Source organism: Chironomus tepperi, unplaced genomic scaffold (genome assembly GCF_022539635.2).
Source record: "Chironomus tepperi strain 1889 unplaced genomic scaffold, CSIRO-AGI_Ctep_v1 contig_81, whole genome shotgun sequence".
In the NCBI taxonomy this organism is placed as follows: domain Eukaryota; kingdom Metazoa; phylum Arthropoda; class Insecta; order Diptera; family Chironomidae; genus Chironomus; species Chironomus tepperi.
This window is the reverse complement of record NW_027226203.1, coordinates 990,448-1,009,103: the sequence shown is the minus strand read 5'-3', so window position 1 is coordinate 1,009,103 and position 18,656 is coordinate 990,448. Positions and strand designations below refer to the sequence as shown.

Sequence of the window (18,656 nt, the reverse complement as noted above, 5' to 3'; positions counted from 1 at the left end):
TGGCGTGAAATGGTGTGTGTGAAGTACGTCGGTCCATGTTCGAATTTCGAACTGAAACTTCGCATGTTTAAAGACACTTTTACGACACTTTTCGACAACAAATTAGTTTTTTTCGACACCCCGTAGTTTTCGAGATATGGAGTGGTCAATTTTGGGCAAAAAGGCAGGCGTACTTCACGTTTTAAGTCGGTCTTTTTTCTAAATAACAATTATTACTGACATGTTATATATCAAAATAATAGTAAATTTTACGACTATTTTCGACACGTAAACAGAATTTTAATAGGATGTCCTGTTGCAGAGTTATGGCCTGTCAAGTGACTAGGCAGACTCACAAGGTCCACTCAGAACATTTTTATCGACACTTTTCGACAGAATTTTTAATTAACTTCTGTTATTACTTTTCTATTGTAATTTGATCTAATAAATCCATATCCGAAGAGATTTTCAAAATTCGATTATTAGTTGTCGAGATATGGCTTAGTAAGTTCTGATTAATACATCACACCGACGTACCAAGAAATTTTTAAGAAGCTTTTTTTTTTTGAGCTGCCGCTCAAAAATCTTAATTCAAAAGTTTTTCAATAACTTATATGATTAAGGATATTAAAATATATTTATGACTAAGCGGTGTAAGTCAAATTTCGGAAAATTTTGTTTTAGCGAGCCCTATACCCCTAAAGACCCCTTCTGGGTACGCCCCTAGACTTAGACACTAATTTTTAAGTGTTATTTTACATTCATAAGTATTTTAAATTTTCCGATTTATAATTTTTCTGTTCAAAATTAATTTTCTAAAATTTTTCAAAATAATTTGTTGAAAATTGAGATTTGAATCTCAGTTGTTATTGTTATTTTTGTGCAAAATTTGAAAATTTGTCTGAGGAAAAAAATTTTTTATTCATTTTTACAAAAATGAAAAATAATTAACAAATCAATCCTAATTTGACAATCTTCAAACTTTGCTTTTTTTTAAACAAAATAATATTTAGAAAAAATGGAATTACAGTTTTGATTTTTCTTGTAATAGTTTGAAAACAAGAATTACCTGAGATAATTTTTGCCAATTGTGCCCAAAAATAACAATAACAACTGAGATTCAAATCTCAATTTTCAACAAATTATTTTGAAAAATTTTAGAAAATTAATTTTGAACAGAAAAATTATAAATCGGAAAATTTAAAATACTTATGAATGTAAAATAACACTTAAAAATTAGTGTCTAAGTCTAGGGGCGTACCCAAAAGGGGGTCTTTAGGGGTATAGGGCTCGCTAAAACAAAATTTTCCGAAATTTGACTTACACCGCTTAGTCATAAATATATTTTAATATCCTTAATCATATAAATTATTGAAAAACTTTTGAATTAAGATTTTTGAGCGGCAGCTCAAAAAAAAAGCTTCCTAAAAATTTTTTGGTACGTCGGTGTGATGTATTAATCAGAACTTACTAAGCCATATCTCGACAACTAATAATCGAATTTTGAAAATCTCTTCGGATATGGATTTATTAGATCAAATTACAATAGAAAAGTAATAACAGAAGTTAATTAAAAATTCTGTCGAAAAGTGTCGATAAAAAATGTTCTGAGTGGACCTTGTGAGTCTGCCTAGTCACTTGACAGGCCATAACTCTGCAACAGGACATCCTATTAAAATTCTGTTTACGTGTCGAAAATAGTCGTAAAATTTACTATTATTTTGATATATAACATGTCAGTAATAATTGTTATTTAGAAAAAAGACCGACTTAAAACGTGAAGTACGCCTGCCTTTTTGCCCAAAATTGACCACTCCATATCTCGAAAACTACGGGGTGTCGAAAAAAACTAATTTGTTGTCGAAAAGTGTCGTAAAAGTGTCTTTAAACATGCGAAGTTTCAGTTCGAAATTCGAACATGGACCGACGTACTTCACATACACGTGAAATGGCGTGAAATTTCACGACACAGTTTATTCTGGAAATGACTTTGACCTAACTGAATCTTGATTTTACTTCGTGGAAGTGACTTTAACCTTACTGGATCTTGATTTTAGTTCGTGGAAGTGACTTTAACCTTACTGGATCTTGTTATTTGATAGGGAAAGTAACTTTTACCTTACTGGATCTTGATTTTAGTTCGTGAAAGTGACTTTGACCTAACTGGATCTTGTTTTTAGTTCGTGGAAGTGGCTTTGACCTTACTGGATCTTGTTATTTGATAGGGAAAGTAACTTTTACCTTACTGGATCTTGATTTTAGTTCGTGGAAGTGACTTTAACCTTACTGGATCTTGTTATTTGATAGGGAAAGTAACTTTTACCTTACTGGATCTTGATTTTAGTTCGTGAAAGTGACTTTGACCTAACTGGATCTTGTTTTTAGTTCGTGGAAGTGGCTTTGACCTTACTGGATCTTGTTATTTGATAGGGAAAGTAACTTTTACCTTACTGGATCTTGATTTTAGGTCGTGGAAGTGGCTTTGACCTTACTGGATCTTGTTATTTGATAGGGAAAGTAACTTTTACCTTACTGGATCTTGATTTTAGTTCGTGAAAGTGACTTTGACCTAACTGGATCTTGTTTTTAGTTCGTGGAAAAGACTTTAACCTTACTGGATCTTGATTTTAGTTCGTGGAAGTGACTTTAACCTTACTGGATCTTGATTTTAGTTCGTGAAAGTGACTTTAACCTTACTGGATCTTGATTTTAGTTCGTGGAAGTGACTTTAACCTTACTGGATCTTGATTTTAGGTCGTGGAAGTGGCTTTGACCTTACTGGATCTTGTTATTTGATAGGGAAAGTAACTTTTACCTTACTGGATCTTGATTTTAGTTCGTGAAAGTGACTTTGACCTAACTGGATCTTGTTTTTAGTTCGTGGAAAAGACTTTAACCTTACTGGATCTTGATTTTAGGTCGTGAAAGTGACTTTGACCTAACTGGATCTTGTTTTTAGTTCGTGGAAAAGACTTTAACCTTACTGGGTCTTGTTATTTGATAGGGAAAGTAACTATGACCTAACTGGATCTTGTTTTTAGTTCGTATAAGTGACTAAAAACAAAGTCCAGTAAGTCCAAAGTCATTTATACAAACAAAAACCGAGATCCAGTAAGATCAAAGTCACTTCCGCGAACTAAAATCAAGATCCTGTAAGGTCAAAATCACTTTTACGAACTAAAAAACAAGATCCAGTGCGGTCAAAGACATTTTGCCAACATTAAAGCAAGATCCAGAAAGATTCAAGTCATTTCCAAGGAACTATCATAAAAGTATGCAAATATTTAGCCGCCGACATTAGTGACTTGGATCTCTGACCCCTGAGAAAACCGAATTTCAGATCGGTTCTCTTACTTAGGGTGAAAATCAACTTAAAAACCAATTTAAAGACGAAAAACCATTGGAAAAGTCGATTTTAAAAATAAAAAAAATTGGTGTGAAATTTCACGACGCTGGCGTGAAATGGCGTGAAAGTGGCGTGAAACGGCGTGAAATGGCGTGAAATGGCGTGAAATTTCACGCCACGGATGTGAAATTTTTGGCGTATACGTTTCACGCCAAGTAATCTTCCCCCTGGTTGAAGTACAATTTTCTAACATTTTTTAGCAATTTTCTTTACCTGAAAAATTGCCAATAAACAGGAACCAACACAAGTTTTAAGTTACTTTTACATAATTGTTCCATATGTCCCCTACATACACAAATGTCCCTCAGATGATCCCCAAATAATCACTTCCAATACTGACAAATAATAGTTTTCAGCAGTTATTATTAGATTACGTCAATTAATTTCAAGAAACTGATAAGCAATTCCCCCAACACAATCACAATAAACTTAGTAAATATTCCAGCCTCTCATTGACACAACATAGTGACTTGACACATTTCTATCTTAAAAATTATCTTATATGTACAATGTACAGGCCCATAAAATTTTTTTGAAGTAATTCAGCTCAATGATAATCACATTACCTTCAGTTTTCATATGACGCGCTTCTTTTCTATTGTAAACAAGTTGAATGAAAATGAAACAAGCAAGCATGGCTATTCAAATGTTTACAAATAAGATAGTGAATTTGAAACGACTGTGAATATGGCACAATGTTTTGTGTTTTGATGATCGATTGAGGAAGGAATACTTTGTTTGATGTTTTTGCTGAGTTCTGATGTCTTGAAGATCAGTGTGAGTTGGGAATTTTGAGTTTTTGTGAATTTGTCTAGCGGAAAAGGTACACTTGCTTACTTACTTCGTTGATCAAATAGATCAAATGTGATCCATGTCCTCTATCAGTGGAGTGATATATTGACGACAAATAAGTCTTGAAAGGAATCAAAGGATTGCGAAATTGAAGGACTGATTGTACTTAATTTGAAGCTGATCCTTACAGGCAAAGATCATGCTTTAATAGTTCAGAAATAGTCCACAACTAGACCCAAAAGCGGTCTCATTGCTTGTTAGGGATTGTTGCATATTTTGACAATTTTGTGGTTAAGTTTTAAAACAGACGAATTTTGACAGTGTTCACGTCAAAACCTTGTTAAACTAATGTCATACCCTAGAAGGCAAGCAGCATACACTAAAGAGTAGGATCAGCTGAGAGTAGCACTCACGAACAGCTCTTCTAGTATATTTAAGGTGACCAAGCATTCAAGAGCATGCTATTTGCCTGTTAAGGATGGCACCACGAAAATCTCTATGAATATACTCACTTAAATGAGCATGCAATTTTGGATGCTTCTCATTCTTGAATTAGGATACTTAAATTTGCATGTTCAAATTTCCAAATGTCATATCATAACGCAAAAACTCACCCTCAATCCAACTCAATAAAATTACCGAAATAAACAATAATTCACCACCCACATCCTGCATTCTGATTCTTTTTCATTCGCAATTTCCGTAGTATTCACAAAAAAAAGCATTTGTTTTCTCTTTTGTTAACACAAAACATTAATTATAATTGATAACAAAACATCTGAGATCAGAAGCAAACATGCACACAACGTAATTCATTGCGTCAAAAGAGAGAAAAAGTGACGAAAGCGTGAGGAAAATTTTCTTTTGTGCCGTTTATTAAACAATTCTGTTGGAATGGATTAATCTTGTCTGGGTTTTGAGATAATTTAATTAATTGGGTGATTATTGACACTCGATCGATAATTTCTTGCCTCATAATGAATTTTATTGAAAATCAATTTTTCAACTCTCTTAATTAATTTTTCTGTTCTCAGCTGGAATCAATTGAAATTGAGTAAAAAGTCATTTGATCATCTCTGTTTTACTCATTAATTGAGATGGATGAAATTATTGAGAATTTTTAATTAGTTGTAAACAAAATGAACAAGATTTTAAAATTAATTGCTGGGTTTATACTTCGTAGGACTGTCTGTAGATTTAGGATCTTAATGCATGGAAGGGATAAGCTGTCGTGTAGATTCATTTGACTACTTTCTTACTTTGATGACAGGCAGATCATATGTTATCTATGGCCTCTCTCAGTTGGCATCTAAAACTGGCTCTGTCGCTGGCTGCCATTAGCCAATACCAAATTATTCTCTGTCTCTATCAACAGTCACTTCCAAGAATTCTTTAATCAATCCCGTGCTCTTTTACCATATGCAATCAGACTTAAAGACTACTTTAATGGGAGGTCATTCATTAGGTTTCCTAATTCTTTGAAAAACAGCGAAAAACCAGCAATAGCCAAGCAATGAAGTTGTGACGTAATTTCGACCAATCGATCCTAATGACCCGGATTTAATTCCTGTGAAAGTTGCTGTGCTTTTTCGCTGTTCTAGCCATGTCAAATCAATTTGTGCGATTCACGATGCACAAATCGTGTCCGAATAGCACAAATCGTATCCGAATAGCACAAATCGCGTCAAAATTCTAGACTTAGACCAGTGTGACTCAAGCTTGGTGCTAGATTCAATTTAAATCCAGCAGCATGTCAGAGTCACGTCAGTCTGGTGCCTTATTTTGGATCGATTAACAAACTTGTGGTATTTGGGATGGTTAGGTATGTAAATAGAATTGATATATCCTACGCCATGCAATGTGCAGAGGTGGAAATCTATCGTCTCCAAAAGCAACAAAATAGCAAGAACAAAATATGATGCCTATCATATGTAAGTATCAATGTCAATAATATATAAATAACATCTAAATTTAAGCAGTAATAGTTCATTCACAAATGTCCAAAAATATTCAAATCTCTTAGAAAATACCATTTAATTCCAAAATTTAATTACCTTTTTAAGGAGAATTAAGGATTTTAAATCGACAGACAGTCTCAGACCTGTCTGATTCACTCCAAATTCCATATGGCAACAACAAAAATAATTCATAAAATTAATAGATATCTAAATATCAATTATGACCATAAACAATTACGTATCTTAACGACAGATTGTGTGTGTATTGGTGTATACGTAATATTAAGAGTATGTATTACTTACGATCAATTCATCATTCATGTTTTGTAACGTATATATCGAATTTCTGTTATGTATTTTAATGGTTTGCAAATTTGTAATTAGATTCCCACACACTTTACTCATCTTGCATCAGCTTTATAATAAAATGTAATCACTTATTAGTATTTTAGGAAAATTGCATCATGAATGAATGGTTATGGTTTAAGTTCTGATCATTCTAAGTATTAAACATTACAAATAGAATTATATAAAGCTTTAGTTACGTGTTTTTTGAGAATGGAGTTCAATTTAAAAGATTTGAAGATATATTCAGGAACTTTCTGGAATACCAAAGCAGCACAATGCAGTGAATCGCATTTTTTGACGAAAATATGGATCAAAATCAGCTATCACAGTACTTCGAGCATTTCAGGGTTGGCTTAGCGAATTAACTAACTTACTTGCTTTCTTCGTTGGCCATACCGATCATCTGTGGTCAACAGTCTTTATCAGTTGGCGTCTATAACTGGCTTTATCACTGACTATCCTTTGTTAATTACCTACATATACAAATGCTTTACTGTCTCTATCAACAGCCTCTCTCCAAGAATACTTTAGCGGTTCTCGTACTTTTTGCATATATAAAATCAGACTTAATATAATATATTAAATCAGACTGGTTTCAAAGGACTGAACTAAAGCAAAAGTTCACAAGGACAACAAAATAATTCATGGAAAGAATTTGTTGACAAAGACCGTATTTCAATTTAGTATTATAAATTCTCATGCAGCAGCCAGCGATAGGTCTAGTTTCAAGTGAGCATCTAAGTAAGTCATGGATCACAAATGATATGTAGACCAGTGAAGTAAGTAGGTATCAGAAGTCTACCCGGACAGCACAGAAACTAAGCAACCGGAAAAATACGGTAAACTGACTTGTTACGCTCGGGATTTTGCTTTGCAGTAAGACCTACTCAAAGAATCCCTAATCAATTTTGAACCAAAAAATGCGTCTCATGCCTGCATTCCCACTTTCCCTACATAATCAAAAAAAAATCTCATAATCAACTTAATTAAGTCATTTCCACTAAATTCTCAATTTCATCAGAATCTCAGCAAAAAAAATAGCATAATCAGTAAAAGCTAGAAACTACAAAAAACATCTCAAACTCTCCCATCCAGTTTTCATTTCAATGTCAATCGGAATGGATTCAAAGTCATTAATCGGCTTAGCATTTCTCGCAATCAGTTTAGTCAGCTGTCAATATGTTGACGTGACTCATTTGATAAATTCAACACAACATTTGCAAGACATTGAGCGTGGTGATGATTGGAGATATAAAAATGTATATCCACAACTCAATATGTCGGAACATGACCATGGGTATGAGCAAAAAAATCAAAGTATTCCGATTCCGATTCCGATTCCACCAAGACCATCAAATGTATCAAAGGCAGCATTGGATAAATTTATTAACAAGACATTGAGCTCAATGCCGAGTGGAATTTGTGTAAAGGAAGTGCCGTAAGTTGTGGAAGAGGATGTTGAATAAAAATTTCATAATTTTTAATTTGTTTATTTTTAAAAATAAGGACCGCATCGCTTACAAACAACGTTGATGCTCATGGTAATGGTGTAAGTTAAAATTACCTCAATCCAATTCCTGTAAATTAAAATTAATTGACACAGAACAAGCAACCTGACGCAAAAAAGCCACAAAAAAACTTTTTTACTTCCATTTCACATTAATTTGTACATTTTTTTATTATTTATTAAGTCTGACCCGACCTTATCGCGTATTCAAACTTGCTGTGACGGCTATCAGCGAAGTAAGCATATTTTTAGAAAATGTTTTCCGATTTGCAGTAAGGGGTGCGTAAATGGAGTATGTACGGAACCTGAAACATGCACTTGTTATCCTGATTATGTTAGGACTGAGGCTGGTGAATGTAAAGCTATGTGTCCAGTTGGTAAGTGCTTAAAACTCAAATTCAACAATTTTTGACCGTTAAAAATTCAAAATTTTAATTACCGTTAAAAATTCAAAAATTAAATTACCGTTAAAAATTCAAAAATTAAATTACCGTTAAAAATTCAAAAATTAAATTACCGTTGAAATTCAAATTTATTTTAAACCTTAAAATCCAAAAATTTTTTAACCGTTTAAATTTACTTTTCTAGGCTGTGAAAACGGAGTCTGCAATCCCGACAAAACCTGCAACTGCAATCCCGGCTACACACCCGAACCAAACCGTAAATTCTGTTCACCAAAGTGCGATCAAAAATGCTTGAACGGCCAATGCACAGGGTCTGTTGATGTCACAAAAATTCCATGAAATTTTTTCTCATTTTATTTATTATTTTTATAGACCAAATCAATGTACGTGCAATAAAGGCTATGTCAAGGACGCGACTGACTCGACTCGATGTGTTCCCACGTGTAATCCAACATGTGAAAATGGCATATGTTCTGGTCCGAATATGTGTTTATGTTACTCTGGTTTGTTGTTGCTATTTTTACTTAAAAAATTTTTAATAGGAATTATTTATAGAGTTGAACAAAATTATAAGAGTAATAGATGCTGTTGGGTAGCACATGATTTTTAGATGATATTGAAAAAAAGTCAAGATTTTTGCTTTTGGGATTGAATTTTAATTGCTGTTATCTTGAAATTTGAAATAATAACTTATTGTGGAATAATAGTTTTTAACGGCTTTTTGAAGATTTGAATTTTTGAAAATTCCAAAAAATTTCTCACCTCAAAAAGTTTTTTTGAGTTTAATTCACGAATAAGCATTGATAGTCAACTATTTTGCCATATTCAGTGACTATATGATGGCAAGCGTTCATTACAACTGATTCCATACCCTAATTCATCATAAAACCAACAGATTTTCACTTTATAAATAATTAACCTCAAAATGCGCTTCATATTTCGAAATAAACAAACAATTCTCACTAATTTTTATCTCTGCTTTCAGGCTACGTCAAAGATCGAAGATTCAAGAGTGGTAATAAGTGTATCAAGTACTAAAATTTTTGTATCTAAATCCACGCACATCACGAATGTTTGACATCTCGTGTCATCGATTGGAAGGAGAAAAAAAAAGATCAATAAAAGAAGTTTAATTAAACTACACATGACTCGCAATCATTTTCTAATCATTTCGTAGTCGATTTTCTTCCTTCTTCTTTTTGGCTGTAAGTGTAAATATTATGAAGATGTGAATGAAGAAGAAAGAAAGAAAATATTCAGACCTATGTCAGATGGTCAAACATTATTAAATAAACAGTGTTCTGTTTTTCTTTTCAAACTATCTTGAGATGTAAGGGGAGATTTGTCAGATTTTTTTTTAGACTGAGTTTAGATTGAAGCTGGTTTAATTTTAGTATTGAAAATATTTAAATTTTTGTTACATTGTTGTCAAAATTCAAATTTATAATGTTCGTTAAAATTCAAATTTTTTATTGTTCGTTAAAATTTAAAAGTTCAAAATTCAAATTTCAAATTCCAAAAATTTGAATTCCAAAAGTTCTTGAAAATTCAAATTTGAAAAGTTCGTTACAGTTCAAAATTCAAAATTTCGTTAAATTTCAAATTTCAAAAATTCGTCAAAACTCAAGTTTTAAAGTTCTTTACAGTTCAAAATTCAAAAGTTCGTTAAATTTCAAATTTCAAAAGTTGGTCAAAATTCAAATTTAAAAAGTTCGTTACAACTTGAAATTCTAAAATTCATTGAATTCAAGCATGAAAAGTTCGTTAAAATCTTAAATTCCAAAAAATTCTGACAAAACTTCCATAAAGTATCAATTTCATTCAGAATTCTGCTTCCTTTCGGCCGTTATTGCCATACATTCAACTTCAAACTTGTTGATTGATATTTTACAGCCTCTCGTGGAATTAATATTTGACTTTTTTGTTATGATAATGAAATTTTTATTTACATTTTTTTGATGTTACATCGAGAGCAATTAATAAGTTTATGGATGGGAATCAATTAAGATTATTTTCTTACGTAGTAAAGGAATTTGCGTGCCTTGTTGTCAATTACAACTTGAGAATTATGACGAAAGCAAGTCAAATTTCAAACTTTTTTCAGCTGACATTTTGACTAAAGTTTAAGATTTGCCCACGATAATTCATCATTTACCTGATGTCACTCGAGTGTAACTTCCGACCCACATAATGTCTATCAATAACTAACCCATATTACCTTTGATCCAGTCGACCTTCAAAAATTAAATTTTAAGCTCTTTCGGATATACGATTTGATTTATTTCTGTAAACCGAGAGAAAATTGAGTTTTCATTTTCATTTTCATTTCGTCTTATAGAATGCGAACTGATTTGCTATTTTGTTTCATCTAAAAAGTCATTAATTTTTTTTTGTTGCTCATTTACGAAATTGAATGAAATCACGAAGATTTTTGTTTGGATGAGAAGAAATTAACCTTTTTTTTACTGGAATAAGAGCTCATTAAATATGAATGTGATGTAGAATTTTTTGTATTTAAGGTACTTTTTAACGTGGGATATGTAGTTCTGTTTGGGGGTCTTTTGAAGTTTTTGATGAAATTATTTGACACATGTGTGAATAAAATACGTTAAAATTAGACCAAATGTACCCGAAATAAGTCGATTTTGTATTTATTAACTGACCTGTTCCCGAAAGCACACGGCGTAGAATTTGTTAAAAATCATCAGATTAAAATTACTTAGGTTTTGGTCTGGATTTTGGCCATTTCTCTGCAGTGTTATACTGAAAACTACACAACATGCAGTTTGTCTTGGATATCTCACAATAGCATAATGAGAGCATGTGCTTAAGCACCATTCATTCATACTTCTTAAGCAACTGTCTATGCTACACGAGTGCAGGTAGGTTACAAAATTTGGCAACAAATTGGTCTGACTCCAAGATAGTTTCTGATTCAAACAGAATCTGAATCTAACTCAGAGTTGCATATGCCGATCTGGAGCCTGATTTTCATTCTTTTAACCAATTTGTGATATTTAGATAGTCATTAACTCATTGTTGTCCAAACCTTTTTGTGCTACGACACACTTTGGGAGATCACGATCAAAACAGCATACGGTTTACAGTTCATGACATTTAATGAAAAAGTCGATGTCACATTAGTTTGCCGAGTAACACAGTTTAGACAACATGGCATTAGCTTGATTTTATCTTGATTTTGCCTGGGTATAACGTATTTTTGGTCCTTTGACCATTGATCATTGCCACTTTTTCGCAGCTTGTATTTTTGGACCACTCGAAATAGATATTTGCATTTACTCAATCTGCAGCATTTCTGACGATTCTTAGTAATTTGGTTAATTTTTCCAGAAAATTTGATGATTTTAGCACCTGAATCATAAACCTAACAAAGAATATTCCGGGAAGTATTCTATCCTATTTAGAATATTCCTGTAAATTCTCCGAAAAGTTCGCAATACTCAAATCCAACAGACATAACAAGCAACAAATTATAAAACCCCATGAAGTTTATTTACCATACAAACCCAATCGTTTTCACGTCCATAACACGAATTCATTCACAGACAGAGAAGAAATTATCCAAAAAATAGCAATTAACTTCATTCCCACATCACAAGTGAGATCCAAACATACCAGACCAAAAAGAATCAGTTCTAAATGATTTGTCATTAATGCTGTTCTGTTTAAAAATGGAACTGGAAATAAAAATAAAATCACAACAAATGAAAGCGGATGAAAAAGTTGATAAGAAATTACAACATAGAGACATTGTTGGACATGAATACAGAGACGACTCATGAGTCAACTCAATTATCAGCTGTCATTTATTTATGACTTTATTCATCTCTGGAACTTAATATTGTTAAAATAGAATTAATTTCTCTTTAACATTTTTTTTTCTCTCCGCATTTTCTCTCGGATTTAAAGTTAAAAATCTCAAAATTGAATACAACAAAAAAATGTTCAGCTTTTCAGTTTCTTGCGAGATGTTCGATAGTTAAACTGTAGTATTCTTAATTTAATGAATTTTATTTCATAGGATGAAGACGAAAATTTTTAGTATTATTTTAATCTTCTTGGTTCATATTCGAAATTATGCATTTGCATTGGATTTTGGAGTTTGTGAGATCATTATACCGTAAGTTAATGCCTTATTTTTGAGGATTTTGTGATTATTCTACTGGATGGAAGCTGTCGATAGAGACAGTATTGGTAATTACTAGGCAGAAGCCAGCGATTGAGCCAGCTTTGGGTGTCATCTATGAGAGGTCATGGATCACAGTTGATCTGTTCACGGCCAACGAAGTATGGAAACAACATATTAGACACTAAATTGAAATAAATTTGCAGACATCAAAATAATTTTAATGATTTAAGGAAGTTTGTGTGAAAAATTGTCGCTATTTAACTCGTTCTCTTTAGGATGAATGATTTTATGCTTATAAAGTTCAACATATGGGTCAAAATAATGATTTGCAACAGAATTATCAAAATTATAATACAATTAAGAGATAATACTTTCGAGTTCTGTATAACATTAGACTTGCATAAGACACTGAAAATTGATGTGATGAATTACTAAATTTAACGGCTAACGAAGGCTGAAACTAATGAATTACTCAGAATTTTTAAACCAACTATTCACACTTAACCAATTGTTAAAACAGAATCTGGTGTATTTTGAAAATGTGTCACATTCAAAAATGGTTGAATTTATGAAAAGCATTTGGAATATTTCCGTCATTAGAGATATTAATGTGATGGAACACGAAAATCGGGAATCAAAAGCTTTGTTTTTATTTGGAGCTTGACCAAATCTCTTCCATTGTCACTAAATTAAACTTTATTTAGTCATACAGTACAAGGTTCATAACCAGAAATCGGTTAAGATTTCCTAAAAACCCTTCTAAATTGAAGAGTTTTGTGCCTTAAATAGATTACCTAATAAACCTTCCCTAGAAACGTTCCTGTATTGCACACTAAATATTTTGGAATATCTAGTTTACAAAAGTTCTTGCAGACACTTTTAGTAGAGCTCGAACATCAGTAAAGTTGTCTCCGAAATGGAGTCACTTTAAATTTGTAGCTTACTAAGTTATGCAATTTTGTGGTAGCTTTGTGGCTAATTTTCGATTAAATTTTAATAAATTCTTAGTCCGAATTATAAACTGACAAATTGACTACTGAGACTTAAATCAGAAAATGACACTAAACTCTACTTAACAGCCATTCTAAAGCCCTTTAAAATTCATTTTGGTTCCTTTCGCTTTATTTCAAAACTTTCCCTATCCACTGACTCAATTTTGCAAACAATCCGTAGCGTCATCAGGTAACCCAACAAGATCTAAGTTCATTCAGTTCATAAACTCATTGTTTATAATGTAGCCAAAACAAGTCGGCATATGTCTGAAGGTTACAAATTTTGAAGAATGATTTACAGTACAATTTTACAACCAAATTAAATTCCCTTTTTAAAAATAAACAATTTTTAATTTTTTCGTTCATTCATTTCCCAGACAATTAGTCGTAACAAATTTATCAACACCTTACTGGATCAACAAAAGCATTCAAGGATGTTGTAAGGGCTTCATCAAGAAATTCAATAAATGTGAACCCGATTGTGGGAGAGTAAATTGTGTGAATAGTTATTGTATTGGAAATAATACGGTGAGTATACAGTTCAATAAATTTATGAGACTCAGTTCTTTCTCACAGCTGAATGACAGCTGGCATTATTTGCTGTTTTTATTGCCTTTGTGTGTGCCAGCGTGAAAAAAATAGGAAGGAAAATTGTTCATTCATTGATTTTTTCCGTGCATTTTATTGATTCATTTGTGAGATTTACAGCAAACTAATTGGAATGTAAACATTGTGTCAAAGTGGCTTTATTATGAAAATTGCCAACTATATTTTCAAAGTTTATTGGAAAAATGTCTATGAAAAATATTTAAGTGAATGGAATCTTGTGCATTTAATAAATGTTTACAGTTATATTTAGCTTGCATTTCCGTTGTAAAAGTTAAATTTGAGATAATTGAATTCTCAGAAATGATCAAATCTGCTTACCCGGAAAGTCCAAATATTCAAATTATATTAATGTCAGCTTAACTCTGTGATCAGGCCGGATTTCATCGAATCTGACCTGATGTCAGAGTCACGCTGTCCTCTGGCCGAATTTCAGCCATTTCTACATCATGGACCTTTCGAGCTATTGATCTGAGTAGAAACCCTCAATCTTCTTGCTTCGCTGGCCATACAGATCAGCTGTGATTCATTATCTCTCTCAGTTGAAATCTAAAATGGGCTCTATTGTTTCCTGCTCTAAATCAAGTCTTATACTGCAGAGTTGCAAAACAGGTGCCTATGACAGGCGAAAACCGTAAAAATTCTTAATAATTTATATAGTTTTTCCTTCAAAATAATACAAATCATCAAGAATTTGTATGGTTTTTGCGTTTTACTGGAACCTATTTTGCAACTCTGCTAATCTGTCTACGCAAAGTCCTTAAAACCCTAGCTGATAATGATAATGATCTAACACAATATACCAATCAAGATGAGCATACTCAATTTTGTGAACATATTCATCAGCAAGGTGCATATCTGTTCAGGCACTGCATGAGCTATTCACAAAGATATCTATCCCTAACCAGATCTTTGACTCTGGGAGTCAGGATTCCAAAAGTCCAAAAAGGCCCTCCACTTCACATCATTGGAGTCCGTCTACAGCTCAGGCATCTCTCCTTTATGCAACAGCAAACTTTGTCCTAACAGCCCAAAAACTAATCACACATAAAATAAAAATCTCCAAATCTTCCTTTTTCATCACCATTATTTTTACAATTTTAGTGCGAGTGCAATACCGGCTACCACAAAGTCAGCGACTACAACTGCATGCCAACATGTGATCATCCATGTGGTACTAATATGGAATGCTCAGAACCAAATCATTGTACATGCAAACGAGACTATAAGAAAGTCAATGAGACACATTGCGATCCAATCTGTTCATTTACTGAAGAAGATTTTGACTGTATCAATGCTTATTGCTATGCACCCAATAAGTGTCAATGCCATGAAGGATTTAAGCAAATTTCAGAATTTGAATGTGAGCCGGTATGCGATAATTGTCGAAATGGTGTATGTGCTGGTCCAAATATTTGTGTATGCAATGAAGGATATGAGAAGAACTCAAATGGAACTTGTGTGCCGCATTGTAATCCACCATGTATTAATGGTGACTGCATAAAGCCTAACGTTTGTCACTGTCATGATAACTTCAAGAAATATTTAATACCTAACGAATGTTTTGAGGCAAATGTGATCAAGGATCTTAAAGATTGTCGTCGTACATGCACAAATGGAAGCTGTAATAAAAATGCAACATGCATATGCAATTATGGATATGAAATGTATAATGGTAAATGCTCTAAAATATGCCATAAAAAGTGCATTAATGGCAAATGTTTAGAGGATCAATGCGTATGTCCATCAGATTATAAATTATCAATCGAAACGTCCACATGCATACCAATATGCTCATTTGAAGATGGACATGATTGCATTAATGGTGATTGTATAGGACCAAATATTTGTGAATGCCATCCTGGTTATAAATTTTTGGATAATCGCAATTGTACATGTGTTGCGATGTGCAATCCACCATGCATAAATGGAATTTGTACAGCCGACGGATGCATTTGCCATGATAATTTTTATATGATAGCTGACAATGAATGCATAAAGAATTGCAGTGAAGGATACATGTGGCTTCACGATGATTGTGTTGAGAATTTTGATTTTAATAATTTTGGAGATGACTTGACAACCGAAATGTCAACAAGTACAATGATGGAGATAACTACGGAGGTGGTGACAGAAACGACAAAAGTTGAAACAACAACAATGCTGGAAACAACGACGGAGGAGGAAATGACAATAAGTGACATTTTCGAGGAGTCAACAAGGTAAAAATAATTATTTTTTGTGCTTTTTTGGAAGAATTGTGTTGAGGATGTATGATTTCAGTGTTGGTAATGTTTTGTAATCTTACATTCAATTGAAATTAAGAAAGTCTTTGATTTGAGGTGGCAACGTCCATTAAGGGTGTTTGATTGTAACAGACCTGATTGTAGTTACCTAACGATTTGGTGTTAAGCTATGCTTAATTCCTAACTTAATTCATTGACTGAAGATCATGTGGATTTATTTTCACATGAAAGAAACATTTGCAGTTGGATCTATCCTTCAAAAACTACTGTTAGCATGAGTTAATGAGTCCTCTAGCATCCTTTTCTAAACCTAGGAATATAACCTAGGAATTTTTAATCCGAATATCACTTATCAGTTTTTCCATCAAAACATGCCATAGCTAAACATACCAAATGTCGGGTTTAATCCGAATCCTATACCAAATTAAAGTCAAGCCAAGCAAGTACCGGGATTAATCCGAATCCTGCACCAAGTCAGAGTCTCGTTGGTCAGGCGCCGAGTTTAATCCGGATCCAGAACTAGTCAGAGTTCCATCAGCCTGGTGTCGAGTTTAAAGCGAACCCGACACTAAGTCACAGTCACGCCGGTCTGGGACCAAATTTAATCCGGATTCTAGACCAAATCAGAGTCACGTCATCCTTGTGCCGAGTTTAATTCGAACCAGGTACTTCGTTAGTGTTACAAAGGTCTTGTGCAGAATTAAACTGGTGTTGGATCTGACTTAGTGCTGTATTCGGATTGAACCCGTCATCTTGCCAATGTTTCACCTTCTGGTTGCCAGAACATAGATCGATAACAAAGAATCGACATGTCTTATTCGGAATAAGTCTCTCTCTCTTTCATGATATTCATGTAAACTTTATCAAATGTAGAACTATTATCAATATTTCCAAGAACTAAGATAACAACACTGTGAAAATCCCAAACAATGAAAGCAAAAGTTTTTTAAAAGAGTATAAAAAATTTTAAAAATTTCTCAATTATTTTTTATCATATGCAGGCATGTATTGTTAGCAGAAAAATCAGACGAGCCGGAAATTTCTACAGTACTTATAGTGGTCTTATCATCAATAGCATTTCTTCTCATCTGCATACTCTTAGCGTTTTATGTGCTGTACAGTTATGTGTTTCCTAAACAGATATACTTTGTTCAGCAGAAAGGTGAGTGGGTGGGGAAAAGCTGAGAAAATTTGAAGGAAAATTCTCTAGATTCTTTGGATTTCTATGATTGGCACTTCCATAAATAGAACTAAAATTCTTCTTCAAATTTTCAAAATTTCCCCAAAGGCATAATTACATCTATTATTGATACCTTACTATTTGTATCTAATTATATATCTATATTTATATCATATATAGAACAATCGGCCAATTGTGTATATTTTACAAAACAACAAGATCGACAGGCTTCAGTTCAAGTAACCGAGTTTAATATTTGATGAGATTAGTTTTAGGAATTTTAATTATTGTACTTACTGTAATTTAAATAATAAATTCTTTAGAAAAATTTGGTTTTTTTTTCCTATTCTACTCTATAGCTTTATATTCAGGTGTTATTTTTGATTTTCCAGTTAGTTGTCCTCGATATATGACTCGATATATCATGTATCTTCTGGGTAGCATTGTCTTTTGCGTTGGATCTTCGTTGTTAATTTTGTCCTATAGCTAGGTTGCTATCTTTGTGTAAGTTCGTTTGGGAACTGTTCGGTTGTGAAATTTATTATCCCCAGCCTGAGTGTGGAGTTGCCACCTTTCAGATAAGGTGCTTTGGGTAGGTTTTTACTCTATCCCAGCGATAAGCAACCTGTTTGCCACCAAAACTTTCTGGAAATATCAAGAACAATATGAAATGCCACGTACGGTGGACGATATGTGGTTTTGATTGAAGTTTATCAACAAGTTGTGCATTAAGAAAAGGTTATTCAACACTGCCTTATCCTTTAATGTTGTTATCGCGACATATAGCTCGGTCGTCAGTGGTGTATTTAACGATATCACGGAATATTACAAGAATTTGGTATACACTTGTCATTTGGTTAGCTTTGGCTTCCTCAATTCTCCAATTCCGGATAGCATGCGACATAAATATTTCAATGTTTTAAAAAATATTAAAATTAATTTATAAAATTTTTCAGTCTATAAAAAGCTTTCAAAATGTTCACAGCTAGTAGAATTCAGGACAATAAAAAAATATCGCTTATAGCTTTGAGTGTCCTGAAAATATTTGGAATAAATCATGATGTATTATCACTAGAAGACTTCTACAA

General features: G+C 32.9%; 1 protein-coding gene across 1 annotated transcript; it reads left to right on the top strand.

Moving 5' to 3' along the window:
• The first annotated feature begins 7,550 nt into the window (after nt 1-7,550).
• On the top strand, nt 7,551-17,876 carry LOC139085722 (tenascin-like). Its single transcript, XM_070633852.1, has 10 exons — nt 7,551-7,921; nt 7,990-8,032; nt 8,175-8,367; nt 8,579-8,705; nt 8,767-8,897; nt 9,380-9,425; nt 13,914-14,064; nt 15,247-16,364; nt 17,390-17,550; nt 17,749-17,876. The coding sequence occupies exons 1-10, from the start codon at nt 7,590-7,592 to the stop codon at nt 17,826-17,828; spliced, it is 2,382 nt and encodes a 793-aa protein (XP_070489953.1). The 5' UTR covers nt 7,551-7,589; the 3' UTR covers nt 17,829-17,876.
• The last annotated feature ends 780 nt before the right edge of the window (nt 17,877-18,656 follow it).